This window comes from Poecilia formosa, unplaced genomic scaffold, assembly GCF_000485575.1.
Source record: "Poecilia formosa unplaced genomic scaffold, Poecilia_formosa-5.1.2 Scaffold128, whole genome shotgun sequence".
Lineage (NCBI taxonomy): Eukaryota > Metazoa > Chordata > Actinopteri > Cyprinodontiformes > Poeciliidae > Poecilia > Poecilia formosa.
The window spans coordinates 1-22,518 of record NW_006800067.1 but is presented as its reverse complement, the minus strand read 5'-3'; the positions used below and the strand labels follow the sequence as shown (position 1 = coordinate 22,518).

General features: G+C 41.7%; 1 protein-coding gene across 1 annotated transcript; it reads right to left on the bottom strand.

Moving 5' to 3' along the window:
- Positions 1-601: 601 nt before the first annotated feature.
- LOC103144551 (disintegrin and metalloproteinase domain-containing protein 19-like) lies at positions 602-22,513 on the bottom strand (the record flags this gene model as incomplete). Its single annotated transcript, XM_007561595.2, has 22 exons — positions 602-1,649; positions 1,946-2,046; positions 2,150-2,500; positions 2,605-2,695; positions 2,813-2,936; positions 3,053-3,161; positions 4,445-4,522; positions 4,801-5,023; positions 5,104-5,212; positions 7,066-7,261; positions 7,448-7,537; positions 7,637-7,814; positions 7,933-8,072; positions 8,206-8,290; positions 9,021-9,187; positions 9,287-9,358; positions 9,699-9,764; positions 10,114-10,315; positions 12,539-12,615; positions 12,870-12,948; positions 22,181-22,251; positions 22,427-22,513. Coding segments are annotated over 22 exons (2,703 nt in total), but the record flags the coding sequence as incomplete, so codon positions are not given.
- Positions 22,514-22,518: the final 5 nt, after the last annotated feature.

Here is a 22,518-nt window from a genome sequence, read left to right as displayed (position 1 = left end):
GAGAGGGGACGCGGGGGTCTCACCCCTGTGTTTTATCCCTCAGCCAATCATCATCTCTAATAAATTAAACTCTACTGGAAGTGACACACTAATTATGCTCACCAGGAGAAGCTGGCTGCAATTAAGCCACACGATAAAACCTTTTTTTTCCCCCGCTTGTCAAACCTTCACCCTCAGTCACAGTTGCCGTTGCCTCCATTTGCCCCCCCCCCCCAAGAGCAAAATCCCCAGGCTCTTCGGCTAGTGTAGTTAAAAAAAGAAAAAAGAAGGGAGTATTTGTGAGCTGGAGGTCGGTTAGTTCAGGGGGTCTGGCCTCTGGTATTTAACAGGCTTTTGATTAGAATAAATCAGAGAGCTTTCATCTCAGTAAAGGCTGCAGAGATCTAAAGGGCAGCAGCATTTCAACGTTTCCACCTAAACTTAGCAGGGAGGGAAATCATTTAAACCTGGCAGCGTGTGGACCCCTGCAGGCTAACTGAGAGTACTGACACAGACTAGTTGAAGGGTTATAACCGGAGGATTTCCACTTAACGAGCGACAAGTTTGTGCTTACAAACTGCAAAAATATGTTCTTAAGTATTTCATAGACTGACACAAAAAGACATTTGTTTTTTTTTTTTGTTTTTTTTTATTTGACGTCCAGTTTCAGATGCATCGGCTGCATCCATTTGCATAGGTCTGGTGACAAGGTAAGTCATGCCATTTGACAGAGTGATTTCAGTGAACATTACCACAATTTTGAGAAAATAGTTGGACGAACGACATTACATTTCAAAACGTGACCCAGCCTGCAGTTTCCCCAAATTTGTTAGTTTTTCTATGAACTTTTTACACAATCACATGTGATCATTACAATCATTGTTGTGGTTTTGGTAGACTATATGAATGGCTCAGTTTAATTACTACTATAAGTGCACAGAAAAAAGAAAGAAAAAATCAGATTGTCAGAGTCAAAATGAGTTATTTAGGATGAAACGGGTACCTTAAAGTGACTTCAAAAAGGTTTCATAGGTGATACAATTATTTAGATTATTGTGGAATGGCCTACAACTCTTTGATGTACACCCACAATATGACAACAACAAAGAATTAAAATTTAAAAAAGACCTATAAAGCTAAACATCCTTTACATTTCTTAACATTGATCATTTATCCTACTTACAGCATGCTTGTGAGATTTTTGCGGTTATCCTGTCATCACCCAAAAGCCATTTATTACCCAACATCATTCACAGGTCACATGTTTTCTAAATATAAGACATTCTGGGTTGATGATCTTCGGAGTACTGTGTTTGGTACATAGGCTGAACTGTAAACATTATTTTCCTCTTCTTGAATAAATAGTTGAAACACTTTCCATTCACAACAAGCGCACTCAAGTAAAAATAATTAAAAAAAATTAAAAAAAAAAGAATAAAATTCACAGCTCTGGCGGTTTCACGTGGATGAAGCAGACACGTTCGTTTGCAAACTGCTAGTGAGGCTTTAGATCTACTCTGCAGTACCTCAGTGCACTTTAAGTGAAAATACACGATCAAGTATTTCGCATAATCCACAGTACTGCAGATTGGAATAAAAACAGTACAAGGCAGTCCAGTTCTGGATACAAGAGGTGGTCCCAGTTCCTTCCTGAGCTTCCAGTTTAAACTCTGGAAAGATGAGATGCAAAGACAAGGAGCTGATATGAACAAACACATAAACTACTGTTCAAACTCATTAAGTTTTACTGGAACATCAAATGCTTTAATATTGGGATTTTGTCTCAGATTTAAAAAAAATGTAGTGCACAATTGCACTACATTTGTAGTTATGCACTACTTTATGTTGTCACAAAAAAACTGAAACAAACTGAAGTTTGTTGAAGCTTAGAGGTCTAACAGTTTTATTATATTAGAGCTCAGGAATTATGACTACTTGTTGCAAGGCTGTTTTCAAAAACCTTTACCTGTTTGGCATTTTCTGACCAGCAGATGGAGCCAAAGCGTCATTTCTTCGCAGCACCTTATTTGCAGGCTGGAGTCTTTTCACATGAACAATATGGTGATCCTAAATTAAGAAAAAGAAAAGGAAAAAAAAAACAACAGAAAAAATATGTTTTCTTTTGTGTGTTACAAAAATTAAGTTTTGATGTTTACACAAACGGGCTTACCGCACTCTGCCTGCTGACTGGACAGGGCGGCGGCGGTCTCTTCGGGGGGTCAGGTCGCATCTGCCTTTTAGGGTTTTGAGAAGGTAAAGATGGAGGCCCTGGAAATGTTGCGGACGCCTGGCTGGGTCTCTGTCCAGCGTCCTGAGCTGCTGTAAAGAGAGGCTGGGTGTGTCCCTGAGGAGATGTTTGCTTCTGAGGAGGACGAGCTGCAGGTGGGACGGGGGCCGGCGGCTTCTTTCTGACGTCTTTGTGCTCAGCAGTGTAGGCGGGGATGGGCGGCGGCTTCACCGCCGGCCGCACGATCGCCTGCCTGGGCCTATCTGGGCACGACGGGCTCGGATGAGGGGTAGACTGTTCGCGTGAAAAAGAACAACAAAGTTCAAGGTCTTCTACTAAGACACAACGAATCACACACTCATATCTCCGTCAAAATGCACATGAATGTTCTTAATTACCAAATCCTGCTTCGCTAGGAAAGTTGGGTTGGCATGACCGATGATGTGAGAATCGGTTTCCATGGGTTTACCTTCAGCTGCCTCTGAACATCTAGAAGACCAATCAACCACAGCGGCTACAAATTCAACAGAAAACTCGGAAGGGAACATCAGATATCAACAGTTGTTGCTGTAAATCTTTGGTATTTATCGTTGTGAAATTACATACTTTGGCACTGGCAACGGAGGAAAGGTCTTCAGTGGACCGAGTCTACGTTTGTAGCAGAACCAAAGTCCAAAAACAGCCAAAACCACGAGGAGAACCAGAATAAGCACCAGTGGCAGCAGAATGCCTATTATTGGAGTACAACAACAGAGAGCAAACAAACACAATCAGCATAGGAGGAAGATTTAATTTAATAAAGTTTTACAATCTGGCAACACGCAAAACCTCAGCCGGGCTCTGTACCTGGATTCCTGGGAGGTTCGCTGTCCAAACTCCCCCCAGACCCACTCTGGTTGCACCAAGGAGGAGCCCAGCCCGGGTCGCAGTGGCAGTTATGGTTGTTGTTGCACAGCTGGAAAGACGAAAACGTGAAACATGAACGTGGGAAAACGTCAGCCTCTATTCCCAACACGGATAAAGGTGCAAACTTTTTAGAATGACGAAATTCCTTCGATCAGATCTGAAGTTGACTCAAGTCATGCTTTACAGCCAGAACCCCTTATCGTCTTAAACGTGTGAAACAAGTGAGTCACAACTGGCTTTACTGTTGTTTCTTCAGAGCGCATTGCTAGTTCTAGCAGAATTATCACATAAAAAGAGCCTTCAGAAAAACACCTCTAAAACTGGCAGGCATGGACAAACGATGAGGTTTTCTCTAAAAATGCAGACCAAAGACAGCCAACTGTTTAAAACAAAAAAAATATATAAGTGTGTCGTGTGTGTGTATCTGTTTTTGTGGGCGATATAAGAAAAGGAGTGAGTATTTCTACTTTCCCAAAACAAACAAGTCAGGGAAACTTGTGAAAGTAAACCAGGCGGATTTCTCCTCACCCACCAAACAGCTGGGATCTTTCTGGTGCTTTAGCTTCTTTCTTTCATGCTTTTCTTCAAACATTGTTTAACTTGGAACACGTCAAATATAAAAGTTACATGTCTGAAAAAGACTGAGAAGTTGGAAAAATGATATATTCCCTTTGAAGCATTTTAAAGATTCAAACCTAATCAAATTTGACAATAAAAATACATATTAGAAAACATTTTTAGGGTGTGCATTTTGCCTTCTCTCTAAATTCTCCTTTTAGAGGTCATAGCAGAAAAGTTTTCAGTAATTGTTAAACTACTACGTTATGGTAACAGTACATAACATTGGTAACATTTTGGAGAAAAGAAACAAGCTCCCACCCAAATCCATAAACCTGTTCACCTTCGACACTTTTACTTAGTTTTTGCTCATAATTAAAGCAGTAGGATATTAGGAAAACCAGAAATTACCATTTCATTCTTGAATTTCCCGCCAACGAGAATGATTTACCCAAGTTTTCCTAATTTCACTTTATCATTACAATGGCACCTTAAAAATTAGATGCTACCAAATACTGCAGCTATTGGGCACGTCAAAAATGCAACGATAAATGGGATTCCATATATCTCTCAACACGACTCTTCATTTTCTGCGTCTTTCGAAGTAGGATTTTAGCATTAGTAGTAGAATTCCTACAGCATCGCGCTGTATTTTAAAAGGGAAATAATTTCAATAGTTCTGCTGGCCCCACTGCCAAAGACGATTACTTTCCATAATTACAGGCCGGCAGCCAAATAAATCCATCATTTCTGCTGCAACACACTGGGACCTACTCCGTGTCCGTGGCACTTGGCGTTGCAGTCATCCGCTCTCAGGAACGATGCATTGCGACACTCTCCGTTAAAGCAGATCTGTTGGGGGGGGGAGAAAAGGAGTTCTGTGAGGAAGAACATTAGAGAAGTGGCAAAATAAAACACAATCGTAATGCAGTTAAAACAAGAAAGAAAGAAAGAAAGAAAGAAAGAAAGAAAGAAAGAAAGAAAGAAAGAAAGAAAGAAAGAAAGAAAGAAAGAAAGGAAGAAAGAAAGAAAGAAAAAGAAGAAGCTAAAAAGAAAACACTTCAAAGCCTGAGGATTTCACACTTTGCTAATTCTGGAAATCCCATTTAACGTATTTTCACACGTCTCACAGAGTTATCAGCACACTTGGTTCCCGTCATGACCAGACCCGGGTCCAGAGTGTCGCCCTGCGGCTCCTTGTCCCCTTGGCCGAGCTTGTGCACGTGCGTCCCCAGGCACTTGTACTCGGTCCTCTTGCTGTCCACTTTGACCGTCGTTTCTATGCGGACCGCGTTGTTCTCGATGGGCTTGGCGGCGGAGGCAGAGCACTGGATTTTCCCGCATTTCGCATCCCTGGACAGCAGCGACGAAAGACGTGCGTTAGACGAAGGAGAGCGAGAGGAGCACTTCCTGAATTTTCCCTGAGTCTTCACCTGTCTCTGCAGCTCCTGTACTTTCCGTCTTGGTCTTTGCCGCAGTTGCCGTACATGTCCCCCGCTTTGTTTACTTCTTTAAAGCACACGTCAGGGGATGGGCGCGCATCTGTGGTTTGGAAGAAGAAGAAGAAGAAGAAGAAGAAGAAGAAGAAGAAGATCACAATAGCAATACAAAGCACACACAAACACACACGTATCCCTCTGTGATCAGCGACCACCTGATGAAGACCAGATGGGCTCCCGACTGCCTCTGATACGACTCCTTTGATGCATCAAAGACTCTCTAGGAAGACTGTTACGACATCAGAGGCTGGTTAGGGGACATTATTATTGAAGCAGCTCACTTCACCTAAAGAGCCTCAATATTTGGAGGTTTTATAGGATAACAAAAAAAAAAAGAATGAAATAATTGATTAATTATGTCCAGCAGAGAAACAAACATCTACTGTAAAGTTAAGAGCTGATGCTTTAAAATGGTTTTAAAATAGGGCAATTTAGATATTAAAATGATTGCTTCCTAAACACAATCCATAATAACCTGGCTGCATCTAAAAAAAAAAATACAGATTGGGTGCTTTTGTCTAAATATATCTCACTTGGCTTGTATTTGAAATGAATGTGAATGAGTAAGATTATCAGAATCTTTATTGGCCTAAACTACTGCGTCATCACTTTCATCCACACACAAGACTCTGAAAAACTCCTTTACTATATGAAAAGTGGCGTTTTTAGCTATAATAAATACAAAAGTATCCCTTAAGAACTTAAAAATATCATTAAATTTAAGTGCGCCGCAATGAGCAGATGTTTCCAAGCACAATTTCCATCCATGGAGAGAGACACTTTCTGAGAAGAAACATTTAAAAAAAAAAAGTTTTCAAGGGGCTTAACTTTATAGGTTGATCTTAGGGACTTTAAATCAGTAGTGAATCCTTGTCTCCCTGACGCACAGATGAGACGAGACACAGACAACTTTCACTTATTCCTCTTCAAAATGGGAAAGACGTGTGATGTCTTCTGATATTTGTAAGTTGGGAAACGATTAGGCTGGATAAGGAATCAAGTCAAGTTTATCCTGTCAGCAGGATGGTAGGGAATATAAAGAAACATATCCAAGAATCACTGCTGTCAAACTACTTTGGGTCACCAGTTTTCCAAAACAACTACTGGATTCTGCCTACTTGACTTGCCAACTGGTTGCTTAGGAGTGATGCAAACACATTTTCTGTAATGATGTTTGCTCAACTCTTCTTTAACCTTCCAACATGAGCCAAACTCTCCAGCTGGCTCTGGTCATAAAGAAGGGACGTGCTTGTGGGAAACTCATGCCCACCGGAGAACTGGAGACACTGTGGGCCTTTTCCTCTACCAAATCCACTGAGAACCTTACTTGTGACTGGCATCATGGACTCGTAGAAAAAGAAGGACATCTTTGATTAAAACCTTAGTGGTTTCTGTCATAAAACTGAATACGGTATAGTAAAGCCAACCTACAGCATCTGCAGAGGAAATGGCCAATCTAGTTTGTGACCAGCCTAGGCATCCTAGTTGTTAGCCTGTCCGAAGCTAACACAACTAAGTATTCTCCTCCTCATTTGCCAGTGCTGGTTGCTTAGTTACCATGCCTACCCATCATTAATCAGACTAGTTGCTGGCTTCAGAATGGATTTTGCCTCCTGTAGCAAGGAAATAGCCACAGCTGGGTGGGCAATAGTCTTAAATGTGGCGATAAAACCACTTCAGCCATAAATGATGATGACTTGAAGAGATCATAAGAAATGATTCTGTGTGATCTGTAGGAATGATCAAAGATCCCTTTCTCTGTATGTTACAACAGACAAAGCTTCCTATATGCGTTAGGAGGCTGTGCATAATACTATTACAATGGGATCTAAATAAACTTTCTCAAACTGTGAAACATTCAAATGTGCACACATGACATGTGTCCAGTTTACTCACCTCCCCCCCAGAGGAACTGACACTGTTGCTCCAGAGTTAGACACATGCCCGTGTAGCAGTAGGCCCGCCCGTGTGCGCAAGATGTACCATCCGCCAAGTAGAAATTAGCTGGACACGACTCCGACTTTCCGTCGCAGTACTCTGGAAGATCGCACAGCCCAGATTTGCCTCGGCAAAGCTCTCCTGTGCTCTTTATCTTCACAGTGAGACACAGAGGGAAGATAAGATGATTCAAAGAAAGCCAGACTTTCTTAATAACAGTAGTGGTCAATCAAAAAAAAAAAAAAAAAAAAAAGGTTGTTAACATTTATTTAAAAAAATGTGAAAAATACTTTTCTTTCACACCTTGCCATAAACAGCCACCTAACCTAACCCTGCATACCTTACAGTTATGGCAGCAGACTCCATGGGCACACTCGGCTCCAGCTTTAAGGGTGCAGTTGTTGGCGTTGCAGCATGGACTGGTGCATTCCTGTTCACGACGTTTAGCAGCGTAAAATATCAAAAATCAAAAAAAAAAAAAAAAAAAAAAAGGAAAAGAAAAAGTGTCTGCACACAGAGCCCGTCTGACCTCTTCCTCCCCACAGTCACATTCCTCTCCGCTCTCCAGGTAGCCGTTGCCGCAGCGCCGTCCTCCGTACAGCGAGTCGATGTTCGGCAGGTTAAAGAGACATTTGCCTCCTCCAGAGTTCAGGTAAGTCTTGAGTTCCTTCAGGTTGCAGGGATTGAACACGCGGGGAAACGGAGACCTGCAGAACGGAAGAGACACCAACCATACGCCAGGTACAAAATGAATCGCCTTTCCTATTTGCCTTCTAAATGATGTAGCCTGATTTCACGTCATGCTCCAAGGGTGTTGCGTTATACCCGGTGGCAGCGGCCATTATGCAGCCGCCGTCTTCTGCCTTGGCCTGGCAGCAGCCATCTCTGTCGTGATTCATGCCAAAGTTGTGGCCCATCTCATGTGCAATGGTGGCGGCGACCCCGACAAACTGTGGCGAGTGGTCCTTAGCGTTCAAATATGACATAAGGTTACACATTAAACGACAAGGACACGTGGTTGCAACTGCAAGTGGAACGTGAGAGTCGTATGTTGGAAATTAGGATTATTGTAGCGGTTTTGTTGTTTTTCTGTCTTACCGTGTTCACGCCACCCGACTGGTATTCAGAGCACATGGTTTTAAGTGGTGCCAAGCCAATAGTGCTGCCCTGGAATGACATCCCCCTGCACACAAAAACACCATCAGTAACTGGTTCTGCACAAGATATTTACCAACTGGACTGAGAACGTACAAGGAGTTGTCAAATATATTTTCTATCACATAATTTATCCAACTCTGGACTGTCTGTTCTAAGCAGCAACGTAGAGCCGGTCACTTTGTTTTTTTTTTTTTACATCCTGTGAGCTACTGAGGACTTTCATGTAAAAATTAGACTCCTCCATCTCAGTTTTCTGGGGGATCCCGAAGGAGGAAGTCAGGACAAGAAAAACACTTGAAGAGACATGAGGTACTTTTCCAAGTGATGTACGAACCACGCAGTTCAGTCGTCCTGTGGGTTTTAAAAGGATTTTGTCAAATCAGAGAGCTGACCGACCACAGCCTTGAAGCAGTGGTGAAAGACAAAGTCAGCTCAGCAACAAATAAGACACCATCATGTCTGTGGATATTTCCGTATCATCACTGAATTGAGCTGAATCACATTTTTATGGAGCTATTTAGGATATCACTTCATATGATTTCTTGTCCCATTTTTACTCTACCGTCAACTTTTGGCTACTTCCGGATCATTTTTCATTTGAATTATTTGAAATAAAATACACACTAAACGTTCAACGGGTGGCGTGCTCCATGGACAAAAATGCACAGAAGTTGCAGTTAAAGGAAGCACAGAGATGAAGACTTTTTGGGAAGAGTAAAACAATGAGGTTTCATCATATGGCGAGAGACACCGACGTGACGAGCTGAGCGTTGTCGTTGGGGAGATTTTTCAGCTCCTTCCGTCTCCAGGACAGGAACGCCGCCAAGGTGCTGTGCGGGTTATTGGACACGACGATCTTGTCCTGGTCGGTCCACACCTCCAGTCCGATTAAAGCCACGCGGATATTCAAAGCCTTGTAGTACTGCAGGAAGTCGATGGGAGGGGGAAAGACAACAAACAGGTGCACTGAATCTAAATCCGACATCTTGTGTGTTTAATGACGTTTCAAACGAGACGCTACCTTGTCAACCAAGTTGGCTGCTCCCAGTAGCTTCTGTCTTGTCTTGTCCAAACTCCTATCGTGGCTCTCGAACTGCAACGCAACACGAACCACAATAAACACACAAGTGATGCATGTGCTGCTTTTCTGATTAAATCCATCTTAGTTATGAAAGGGGGAATTTCTCAGAGATGTGTCTAAAAAGAAATAGTCGGTGCAATGTGTTAATTAGTTCATATTTACCAACTAAAAATGTAACAGCAACCATGTAAGATGGAAATTTATATATAATCTAATCATGTACTGATATATTAATAAACACGTGTGAATTCCACATATACTTCTCCAACTCCTATGTTTAAAGATGCAAAACCACAATTAGCATCTGATAAAATGCGACCATATATGGACATTTCCCAACCTGTTTCCTTACCTCAGCTCTGTCTGCAACCAACAGAAGCTCCACATATTTCATGTTCTGCATCACCTCCCTTTTCTCCTGCATATAAAGACGGTTTAATGGGTTAACAGTGTCATACACACCCCTTGAACATTTTATTTACATTTTGTCACATCGTAACCACAAACTTTCACTTGCTTTATTAGAATTTTACGTGTCAGCGCAACACAAAGTAGTAGCTTTATCTCTAGAGGTGGCAGCAACAGGTCAGAAGAACTTACATGAGTGTCCCTCTTTGCTTTGTCTGCATTCCTCTGAGTCAGCTACTTTTCGTTGGCATATTCTCAGTAAAATACGTTAAAGTTTGTTGTTCTGAACACGTTTAAGGGTTAGGAACATTTATGAAAGCCACTTTAAAGCTTTGGTTCTCATCAAGATGGCAACCCACCCTCCCAATCCGTGGAGACGCCGTTCCTCGGATGAAGTCATTAAGCCTGCCCCGATGCTCCTCATCGCCATAGTGATGTGTGCAGCTCCCCTCGGGCAGACGGAGACTCTCCGCTCTGAAGACAGCATGCTGCCGGGCACCGGTGGAATCGGGAAGAGGCTCTACTAGGTAGCTCACGCTTTCGTTCAGAGAGATCAGTCCCCTGAGGAAACGACACGTAAAGTCATACATCATCACGGAAATCAGTTCGCTTCCTTGATTTGGAAAGAGTGCCAATAATAAACCCATTTCTTTCTACTGCTTTACATTTTCACAAGTAATACATTTTCAGCTGAAACAGAGGGGAAAAAAAAAAAAAACAGTAGATCTCATTTTGGTTTCTTTCACTTTGACAACTTTACGTGTTGTCAGGACAGAGAAGTGCATGCCTCCTGCTGTTGACAAATAAAGATCAGCTGGGACCGACGCAGCCGAAGCACAATCCTCTCGGCTTCTCCGCATAAGCAATGCGTACAACAACAGCAGGGTCGCGCATCTGCAGAGAACATCTGCTGAAGTCGGGCGCCCACACATCGGCGTCCCGCTTTTGATTTGTTTGCATTCCTGAAAAGAATCGACATGGAGATGTACTCCTTCGCTTTCCCTCCAGATGTACGGCCAAGCATAAACACTTGATTTGTGGCAGGGTTCCTCCTCGGCTGAAAGGGCCTCCAGCGGGAAACATCAGCAGCTCTGAAGCCGCAGGAGGAGAAAAAAAAAAACACAACAACAAAACACTAAGCTGCACTGGATGAACCTATTTTAGAGCCAATAACCTACTGACTCAAAGGACTGCATGAGAGATTAGACGCACTGCATAAGCGTTTGGCCCCAACATTATCACAGTATAAGTGTTTGCGCAGTGTTTTTTTTTTCTTTTTTTTTGCAGCACAATTATTCAATTCACAGACAAGCTTCTCAGAAATGTCCCCTCTTGCATACCAAATATGCTTATATTTATTTATATATTGAGTAGTCTCAGTTTTGTTGTCAACGTTAGACATTTGTCGTTATCTATGTACGCGGGTCCTACATGGTTTTCATTCAGAATCACCAAACTTGTCAAGACTCTATTTTTTCAACCTGTGGTTTTTATAGTTTGTGGAAATTTAAATACAGAGAATTTTTTTTTAAAACTACTTTCCTAGTAGTTATATTTTTAAGTTCCACAAGACACAAATGTATACAGTACTGAAATAGAGAGAGGAGTAGCACCGCTTCACAGCTTTAGTTTGGCATCTGGATTTGTTTAGATCAGCTCTATTTCAAAATCTGTAACTCTTGCACTTGACAAATAAGGACTGGGTTATCTGTTCAGTGTTTCATCCAGACTCCATTTAGACACTACAGGTTCATTTCAATTTGAATTTCATGATTCCAAAAAGCAGTAAAATGGGCATTTTCTACTTCTGAATGATTAGTCAGTCTGATAATTAGAAAAAGAAAAAAAAGAGGTGGATTTTCACAGCACTGTGGGAATCCACAACGCTGATTGGTAAAATCCTAAAATCAAGGTGGGACATCTCAAATCAATGATAAAAAAAACCAACCCTAAAATTTTAATATAAAACAATATAAAATTTAAAGACTAGAAAAATTTACTGTAAGCCACACTCTTAATAGATGCTTCAAAAATATCACTCCAAATAAAATAAATGCATATAAAAACTAAGTTTTTTAGCTACTCTATTTTAATTTACTGAGATGCATATCTGTATTAAAAAAAAAGAAAAAGAAAAAAAAAAGGTGATTGTAAAAGTTTTTATCATCAAGATACGATGATGGCACATCTACAGTTAGAATACTCAAACATTATCACAGCATAACCTAGTCAATTACAGGTAATAGATTAACAGATACTGGTAATAGATTCCACTCAGATCTTCCTGTTGTTAGTTAAGGAAACATGTTTTTTCTGTCAGCCTTAAATCTGACGACATGTCCTTCTCTCTACGGGCTGAAGAGTTTTTTTTTAACATTTGATTCTATGAACTCTTATGATAATACTCGTAAAAAAAAAAAAAAGGCGAACATTCAAAAGTATACCTGCTAAATTCAGACAAACCAGTCTGCTTGTGCCTTCATTTAAAGTGCATTATGCAGGTACTTTAGGGTGAACAAGGAACCAAACATCTGAAAAAAAAAAAAAATGATAAAATAATTTCTGTTTTGCGAGTAAGTCATATAACTGAAAACTACAGCAACCTGCTACAACAAAATAAATTAAAAACCTCCCATCTGCTAGATTTAATGAATATTTCTGCTCCTTCATCAAAGCTGTAAAGCCCGGCCTTTGAGAGTGAATCTATATATTTACTGCAGTCTGCTTTGTGAGTTCAATGCACGAGTAAATAAAAGTCTGTGAATAAACGTTGGTTTTCTTTACCTGATCCCTGAACAAGTGCTGACAGCAACACTGGAGCCTTCAATGCCCAGAACTTCGCCATGATAGAAACAATTTTCCTGAAAAACAAAGTCTCGTTTCAACCCTCAGCTTTCTGTTTTCAATGTAACGTTCTTGTATTTTCAGAAAGAAACATTCTTGCATGTATTTTCAGAAAGAAACATTCTTGCATTTAACACCGACGCTGATTTTCACTTGATTTCCTCAGGTTCACATCGAATCTTCCTTTTTTTTTTTTTTTTTTCTCAGAAATGCGCTGTAATGTTTTTTTGCTGTGTGATTTAGGAGCATAAAACTGTTTCTTTAGACTCACGGTGCTGGCAGGAGAAGCGGACCGGCGAGCTCCATCAGGGCTGTACCAGATTTCCTGATACCCAGGGGCCAGCAGCTGTCTGGAGGCAGTCAGCACAAAGAGGACGTAAACATTGGAGACACAGAGCAGCAAAACATATAGAGATCTCAAGGGTGAACGTGAACCGTGGGCAATGGTTAACAAGCAACAGCTGAAGGAACGAAGATAGTGAAAGAGAACATTGCATCTCAATCTTGTAAACTATTCATTCTGGGAGATAACCTCACTGAACCAAAGTGCTTTAACGATTTTCTTAAGCAAATCTGAGATAGTAACGAACAAAAAAGATGTCATGAGTGTTTAAATAAATCTATATATATGTTTTCCTGAAATCCTTCACCTGCTGCCCGGATTGTGTAACTCAATGGTGAAAAAGCATTTTGTGGACGAAGTTAGCTCCCCATGTTCCAGATGTATTTTTTTCTACAATAAAAACATTTCTCAATTGCTAAACAAGTCTGACTCCACCGCAGAGGCTGATAAATCAGTGGAGGTTGCATGGATGTCTGGACATTGAAAAAACATTGCTTTGGGTAAAGCCTTGCATTTGTCTTATCCTGCATCTCCGTGTGTGCATGCGTGCGTGTGTGTTTGTGTGTGTGTGCACGTGTGTGTGTGTGCGCGTGCGTGCGTGCGTGTGTGTTTGTGTGTGTTTCAGCAAGGGCCTTTGGACTCAGATCAGCGTTGATGCTTCTTTTCCTGTAGTGCTCCGTCCAACTGTGTCTCAATCCATCCTTCCTGTTTTCATTCATAAACTTTGTCTGCCCTGCAGATGGTTTTCTTTTGTTCTGCCTCTGCAAGTGTATTTTTCTCCCCTAAGATTGAACTTAGAATCCTTTAATCATTAGTCCAGCAAATTCCAATTAGAATGATAGATGCATTTACCAAATCAAGTGACAGCCGTGACCCAGACCAATTTGACTGAAATGCATTAGGTATTGTAGTTTTATTTTTTTAATATTCAGTATCTGTTTCGTGCTGCAGCACAAAAGCTGGAAGACAACATTGATGTTGTTTTAAACACCGGGTGAAGTTAGCTTAATTAATCAAACAACTGACTTTGGAAATGAATTGTCCTTTCACTAACACGAACCAAATGTTAGCTAGCATTCTGAGCTTTAGCGTAGCTAAAAGCTAAGCAACTATAGATCTCTCTGAAGTTGTAATTCAATTGAAATACGGGGGCTTCTTTTAAATTCAAACTCCAAGCTAAGCTTGTAGCTGCACTTATAACCTGTTTGTATCTACTGTATTTTCCGGACTATAGAGCGCACCTCACTATAAGCCGCACCCACAAAGTAAAAAAAAACAACAACAACAACAAAACTTACAAGCTGCACCTGGCTATTTGCAGCTGGTATCTCCTCTCATGTGGGTTCCATGATGAGGGGGTATGAGTTTGAAAACATTTCTCCTTCGTGCCTGCTGCTAGCATGTTGTTGTAAATGAAAATCAGCACTTTCTTCTTTGATTTACAATTTTGACTTCCAATGATTCCCTTCCTGCTAAAGAGCCCCCTGGTGGTTGAAGAAAAATCCACAGAAAAGCCGCACCGGGCTGTAAGCCGCATGATTCAAAACGAGGGGAAAAAAGTACCGAAAAATACGGTACTTATTGGAAAATCAATGTTAGACAATGTGTTTCTACAGTGTACGAATGCACATAAGGCTAATAAATTCAGCCGAATTAGCATTAGCATGGCATTGCTAAGAAAGCTCAGGCTGCTTGTCATAATTGGTCATTTCAACCAATCTATTGTACAAGTGCTTCACGTTTACTGCACCATTTGAGGAATGTTTAATTCCATTTGAAATTCAGACACTACATCAATAGCTCACTTCTGAATGAGGGAATAACTGCTAAAACATTTCCCAATTGAGTTCCATCTCCAACCTAACCTCAACCTCCAATATGGCTTCTACGTAAGATGTAGTGGTGATGATGCATTGGTAAACATTTGTATTTCATAGGGTAAACAATGTATTCAGTTCAGTACAACGTCTTTTAAGGACTGTGGTGTTGCCGTGTTTGAATGTATAAAGTGCTAAGAAGTACCTTTCTGTCAACTGGTGCTGCTAACAGAGGAGTAACTGTGCTAAAGAATTATCAACAAGTCTGATAATCTATACAATGAGCTGAGAACATTAGCACAGTATTAGTCAACTCAGGCCACAGTGTCTGATGGTTTACCATGAACATTTCTAGTGAAATCCAAACACCACTTAAAAATGGCTGACCACTTCAACAGCTAAATTCAGACATCTTTGATCTGTGTCCTCTCGTTTCCTGCCGTATATGTATATTTGCTAAATTAACACACTGCTTGCTTTACATACAATGCATATCATACAAATTGCATCTCACAAGGACGCAAGTGAGGAGATCTCCCAAAATATCTGTTTCTCTAAAGCGTGATTGGGACAAATGAAGGGAAGTCTTTTCCGTCCCCTGTCAGACGCCCTGAGGGAGGCCAGCCACTTGAAACAATGACAGCCTGTTGATGCAATCTTCAACAAAGCAAGTCACAGACAGAAACGACTACTTCATCATCCACAGAGAAAGAGGAGGCTCTAAAATTACACACGTCCCACATAGAGGATTTAAAACTGATCAGTCACTGTCATCGCAAACAGGGCAACCCCCACAGTGTTTGGATTTGACCTCCTGACCTCATCTGGCCTTTCTTTAGTTTTGCAGCCTCTTGAACTCAGATTCCCGTCATGATCTCGGGTTATCTTTAAGACTCTGTGGTTTTCAGAGACCGAATGAACGACAAACTCAACTTCGCTCTGCTGCTACTTCGCAGCTCTTTTATATGAAGGGCAATTATGTCGTCTGAAAAAGAAACAAATGACTCCGTCTCCATTCTTGCTTCTGTTCACACGCCAATCAGCAGCTCTGTGCCTGAGCAAAACCACTCTGACATACCAATCCTTGGGGATAACCGTTTGTGTACACTAGCAGACTGATGGCTATATAACCTGCCCCGGCGTGACACATAGTCAAAACACACCATCTATGAAACTATACAACTAGCCTCTACCGCCAGCAACACATTTGTTACACCCTGGTGCAGCTCCTGTCGGTTCTTAAGGGTGTTTGGCAGAATTTATTTAAAAAATGTATCCAATCAAAGCTGCACACATAACATATTCCATTATCTTTATGGTCATTTGCATACCAGAATGCAAAGGTTGGCATGCTCATTCTTATCATCAGTAAGAGATGTGGCATAGATTAATTCCTTTAACCGGTATCTTAAATAGAGTAGGTAAAAGTGCCACACTAAATCACAGAGGATGTGATCAACGCAGTTTCATTTTGTCTCAGTATTTCCTGACAGATGGGAGGCGTCAACTGGTGATTAAAAACTGGAATAAACAGCGGCGACGAACCTGCGTGACAGAAACTGTTTTCCTTTTCAACAACCATGTGCGCTCCAAAAGCACAAGGTCAACTTTACTAATTTTACAAAGTCATATTCACAAAAGTATCAAACACTGCCAGATGAGTTTAAGAATATAATTCTGATTTGTAAAGATAAACTCAGTTAACCAAAACAGAAAACCAAAAGAGACATATTGTTGCCACAGTAATGGCAAAACAAGGATTTTGATCAAAGTATATTCATGTGGTTACAAATTGGTGTTAACACATAAAATCCTCCTTTGATCTTACATATCTTATTAATATGAATAAGTAGAAATCCTGGCTTGTACGTGTGATAAGACAAAAAATAACTTCACTTAGTATCTATGCACTTCACTGTACTGATCTAGCACATAAAATCCCACTAAAACAAACAGAAGTTTGAACCGTGATAAAATGTGAAAAATAAATTTGCGAGGGATGAAACACTTTAGGAGCAGCACAGCTAAGCATGGCCAGGCGCCGCGAACCTCATTCCACTGCCAAGTTTGAGCCAATCAGCCTAAAACGCATCCCATTGACTTTAGAAAAACCTAAAGCCTTTAGCTTATTTGCATTCCAGTAAATACCACGAGGGCTTTCAAAGTGAGACTGTAAAAGTCCTATGTGCTGGCCAACGACGTCTGGATGCCTTCCAGCGCTTGGACAGATGCTGTGATTTAGCACAGCAATGTTGCTGGAGTCTGGGCTGTCCAGCAAATGAAGCTGAAACAAAGAGCCGGTTCAACATTGGCAGGAGAAAGACGGAGTGGGGGAGTAATGCTAATGTACTTTGGAGATAGTGACGGGTGGGGACAGGGTTGGGGAGCGAGGGGGTGTAATGCAACAGGGTCAGAGGGTTGCATTCTCTCATAGTATCAGATGACATCACTGCACAGAGGTAGGGGGTCAGGAGAAAGATGGCTGACGCAGAGCAAAAAAGAAAAACTACATTTCTGCAAAGGCTTCTGAACAGGGAGGATGGCGAAAAAAAAAGATGACATCCCGCATCTGTTTTCACCACTCCGTCGGATCAACCGTCTTTGCTTTCTCTCGTGGTGCTGAGTCTGTAAAAGTTAGCTTGCGGATGTCATCTGTCTGCGTGTGGCCGCCGACTCCCTAAGCCTCGCTGCCGGGCTCGTTTATTTACACTGGAGCCCCGTGGGAGCGTCAGGCGAGGTGAGAAAACTCCGGTTTCCGAGCTGGTCAGTGGAGGACGGGACAAGATAAGGGCGGACTGAAGGAGAAGGAAAAGAGCAAAGAGGAGAGACAATGGCCGCGTTTCCTTAGGGAGTGCAACATTCAGGTTCATGCACTTAATGATGTGCAGGAAGGGCACTAAGCTGAAGAATAGAGAAAGTCAGGCAGTGGAGGAAGAGGTAGTATCCACACGGGTCCTGTCTGAACCAGAGAGATATAACTCACGCCCAAACCGACCCCAACTGTCACACTTTTCCTCTCAGCTCATCCTTGCTCAACCCTCCGGTCCATGACACGCCCTTTCACACCGCTTCCTCTCCATCTCGCTGTGTAGTTGCATTACCTTTCTTGCACTCTGAGTCAGCCTGCACTCTCTGGTCCTCGCCTTGCTCTTAACCGAATCAGCCCGACGCAAGTGCGCCGTGGCCTTTCATTTAGATAAAAGCTAATGCAGACACACACACACACACACACACACACACAGAGAAGAATGACTGGGAAGGACAGAAATGGATTAGGTTTGGACTCCGGCCACAAAGAAAACCAATGCCGACAAACACTAATGTCTATGTTTTCCTTCACGTTTTGTTGCTGCGACTGGCTAAAGAACAGATGAGGTAAAGCCGGGAGAAAAGAAGGACAGCTGGAGAACGATAGCCTTGGAGCGTCACAAGAGACAAATAAAAAGGATGACATCGAGATCGTTCCACAGCTGCTTTGGGTTTCCCATATATCTGCTGACCTTGTAACACAGTTTTAGGTGCAGAGAGGATACAGAGATGCAGCCAGGATACTACCATGGCATGTATTTACTGGCAGCGTTTCATCTGGCTGCTCCTGAAAAATCATTAATCTTCCCCCTCCGACACAAACTGCAGTCTTCCCCGGCCAAGCTTTTAGTCTCACAGCCATTTGTGTCTCAGCACTAGAAACGAATCAAAAGTACTTTGGGAGTCTTTATTGGGAAACAAAGGGGTGAAACAATGATTTGCGATGGGGGGAACATAATACTAGTGCTAAAATTAAAGAGTGAAAAACAAAAAACAGGGTCTTTCCAGAAAGCATCAGAATTGTTCTGTAGGAACTTGAACATGAACTATTGTAGCACTCAATGCATTTAGGCATCTAGATGTGGTGAGGGTGATTTGCTGGAGTTCTAGCGAAGCACCAGAACGAGGACGGAAGAGGAGTCAAGTGAGTTTTGTTGTTGGTGGGAGATGGGATGGTCTGAGTATTCCAGAAATACCGTGTTGACGTCAAAAGTCAAAGAAGAATGCGAAAACTGGTTTGAAATGACACAAAGGAAACTATTTTTGGTTTCAAAGTAACTACATATTGTCAATTAAGGGTAAAAAAAAACCTGGAATTATTGGAGCACAATATTTTAGTAAACAGCAGTATCAGTGTTGGTTTTCTTCACCTCAAAAGCCTTTTGTCCAACAGCAAAGATTAGTCAGATATGAATAATAAATATTTATTTAAAGACCAAATATCACCATATATTAGAGCTAGGATATCCAACATGCATGAGCCATGACAAAGCAAACTGATGACGGTGCCAAAAAAAAGAAGGTCTATTTGCTGGAAGCAAGTTTTGTCAAAAGGACCAAGGAACTGAAATCTTGGATTGAAGAGAAACAACTGGGGTGTTGTTTGTGAGCATAAAATGTTTACTTGGTATTTTTTTTCCCTCTCAGTAGAAAACATTTGCTGTTCTCCTTAGATCACGTTACAAACTAAATCACTAACCATTATCTGTAAACATTCATTATAAAATGGTGGATCTGTGACTCCTTTTGTCTTCATGCTCAAACCAACAGTAGACGATAACACTCAACTATCAATGCTGCTGGAGTATTTCAGCTTTCTTTCTACATCACCACATGTTTAGCATTAACTTAAAAGATCTTCAAGGCCCCGCTATGGTGAAACTCAGCAGCCTGGAATCAGCAAAAAGCGCTTTTAAATCCCTGGGAAAGGTGCAGGTTTAATGGGTCTTCAAGCAACACTTCTTAGACAACATTTCTCTCGACTTCCTCCTATTCTCTGAATAAATACTTAGAAAAAAAACTTTGTAAGGTCAAATTTGAGCTACAGATTTTGCTGTTACAAAGATGGAGACAGTAAGCTCCAAACCCAAACATAATTAAAAAAGAAAAGTTGTAAAAATGATGACTCGTGGTGCTTAACAGCCTGGGCTGGCAAGCTACGCTGTGAAAGTGCACTAAATGTAAATCTGCATGCCAGGCAGATGGGCTGCAAGACACCATAAAACTCTCAAGGATCCAATTAAGTGTTAGAAGTTATGATGAGCGTAAATTTTGTTAAATATGTTTGCGTAATGAAGCAAGTGCAGTCTCTAAGTGAAGTGCAGCATTCGAGCTATTATGAACACGCAAAAATATATCAGGACAAAACCTAACTGGATGTCTTGAAATGTTCAGATCGTTTCCTGGCCCAGAACAGAGGAAAATTGCACAAGAAGGATTTCAAAATGCTGTTTTATCTTTGCAAGAAAAAGATCGTATTTCCTCTTTTTTGGAACAGCTTGTAATCATTTCTTGAGTATATTAACACCTTCTCCATCCTGTTCCGAGAAACACACTGTACAAGTTTTATCTAATCTATGTCAAAACCTCACGCCCGTCGCCTCATCAGTCATCGTTTCCCGCTCTGTCTTCTGACCACACATGGTCGGACAGGTTGTGATTGATGAAAATCCCTTCTCCCAGAGGGAGGTGGGAGGGGGGCCCCCACAGTGAGACCACCTGCCGGGTCGACGGAGCGGAGGGGAAAATCCCTCGGGGCGGGTGGGTAAGGGAGGAACGTTCATCCAGACTCGCTGGAGACGCGGCTCTGTGAGAATCCAAATGAGGAATACACTCGAGGGCAGAAGCAGACTCCGTGGCTGACGTTCATTAAGGCTCTGCTGTCCACTTGTCTGCTGGCTCCAATCCAAGTGATAAAACCTCAGCTCGTTTATCGTAAAAAACGCAGACCTACCCTGCAAACTTTCTATTAAAGAGGGGCAAGACACTTGGCTCTCGTTCTGCCATCGTCTCATTGTTAGTGGACAGGAACCGCAACATCAGATTGCAGGATGTTCGCTGGAGAGGCACAATCTCACTTCCTGTTAGCTCAAGGCGGACGGATCGGGTGTCTGTCGTCCACCACGACCCCCCTCCCTCCGCCCCCCCTCGTCATCACCCACCACCGGGGGCGCTGACCTTGTGAACGCGTCCATGTCACAGCTAACATCTGGTCAAACAAACAAGGGCAAGCAGGTCGGCCCGCTGATGACTGAGATGCCGTAATCCTATGGTTCTCAAGTGCCACTGGTGGTACTTGGGTTGTCGTTAGGGTTACTTAGAGAAAGTTTCACTCTTACAAAATAAATGTGGAGCAAATTAGCTGCAGGGGTAATAAATTAAAGATGCAACGGAAGGCTGATCTGGGCTTAAACAGGCTACAACCGAGATGAAGACGCAGTGGAGAAAATACCTCTGACTCCATAACCTTTTACCTTGGATCAAATAACATTGTCGAACCCGACTTATTCGCCGCTAAGAAAGAAAAGCCTCCCCACCGCATGATGTTGCCACCATGTTTCACCCTGTGGATTCACGGTGATGCACAGTGTAGGTTCTCTACCGCACATTAGCACATCGAATGTAGCCAAAATGTTTAATTTAAACAATCTGACCAGCTGACTATGTGGCTTGTGGCAAACCGTAAAAGGAGTTTTTATGGCTTTTCAGTCACCAGTGAGTTTCTTCTTGCCACTCTTTTGGGGAGAGCGCACTAGATTCTCCCTCCTGAGCTGTGAGTTTCTGCAGCTCTTCCAAGGTCACCATCTCGGCAAGCAGCCAATTGTGCCTACTCTTTGCATTTTTAGATGAATGAATGAATTATAGTGCTCTGTCAGTTACCATCCATTATTCATGTTTGGACTGTATTAAACTAATTTGATGACTTCTGGAAGTAATTTGTTGTAGACTGGATTTTATTTACGGGCATCCGAGTAAACCAGGCTTTACTTGTTCCCCCTGCAGGGTAAGCATGGCTTATTTTTTTTAAATATTTGCATTTTTTTTAAGACTTTATAGTTGTTGATCAGGTGTTAATCTTCCAATCTTTCAATAACACATAATTGTCAAGTGATATTTTCAAATTTCCTGTCTAACTCAAAAACGCGACGGGGCTGCTGGATGAATGACTGCCCTAGCGCCCAACCACTTAGCAAGTTTTCTGGCGTAAATCTTGATTCGTAAAATAAATTTGCACATCATCTAACACTTTGGCCTGCCACCAAAAAATCTGGTAACACTTTATTTGAAAGGGTGTGAGCCAACTTTGCATGATTTTGTAAATTATGATAATTTAATGCAAAGTTGGCATTTTTAATGGACTTTCAATGCAACTTTTAGAGCAACTTTGCATTAAAAGTGTCATTATTTACCGAATGACACTTCATGACATCTGTCATAAACATTCATAAAGACTTCTTTATGTTCATGACAGTCTTAATATGTTCATATTAGTCTTATGCACACCCCTTCAAATAAAGTGTTACCAAAAATCTCAATAAAATATACTAAACTTTATGTCCCCAATGTAAAAAAAAAAAAAAAAAAGATGCTGTGTCTTCCTGAAGGTACACTCACTCGTTTTTTTCCAGGTGTATTCTGAGCTGCTGGCCCTCGGCTGAGATCAGAACCTGGACCTCTGCCGGATGCTGGAAAACACAAAACAGAAGAGATTCAGCCATAGCAACGCACACTGGCTTCACATGAGAACAAATCTCAGCTGTTTTGTTACTTGGGTAAATATCCAACATTTCTCTCTCTCTCTCTCTCTCTCTCACACACACACACACACACACACACACACACACACACACACACACACACCTCTTTGTTGGCAGATCTGATGTGTCTACGAGGATGCAGCCACACGGGAGAGGTAACCTCATAACTCTGGATATGTTCGAGGACGCCTTTCA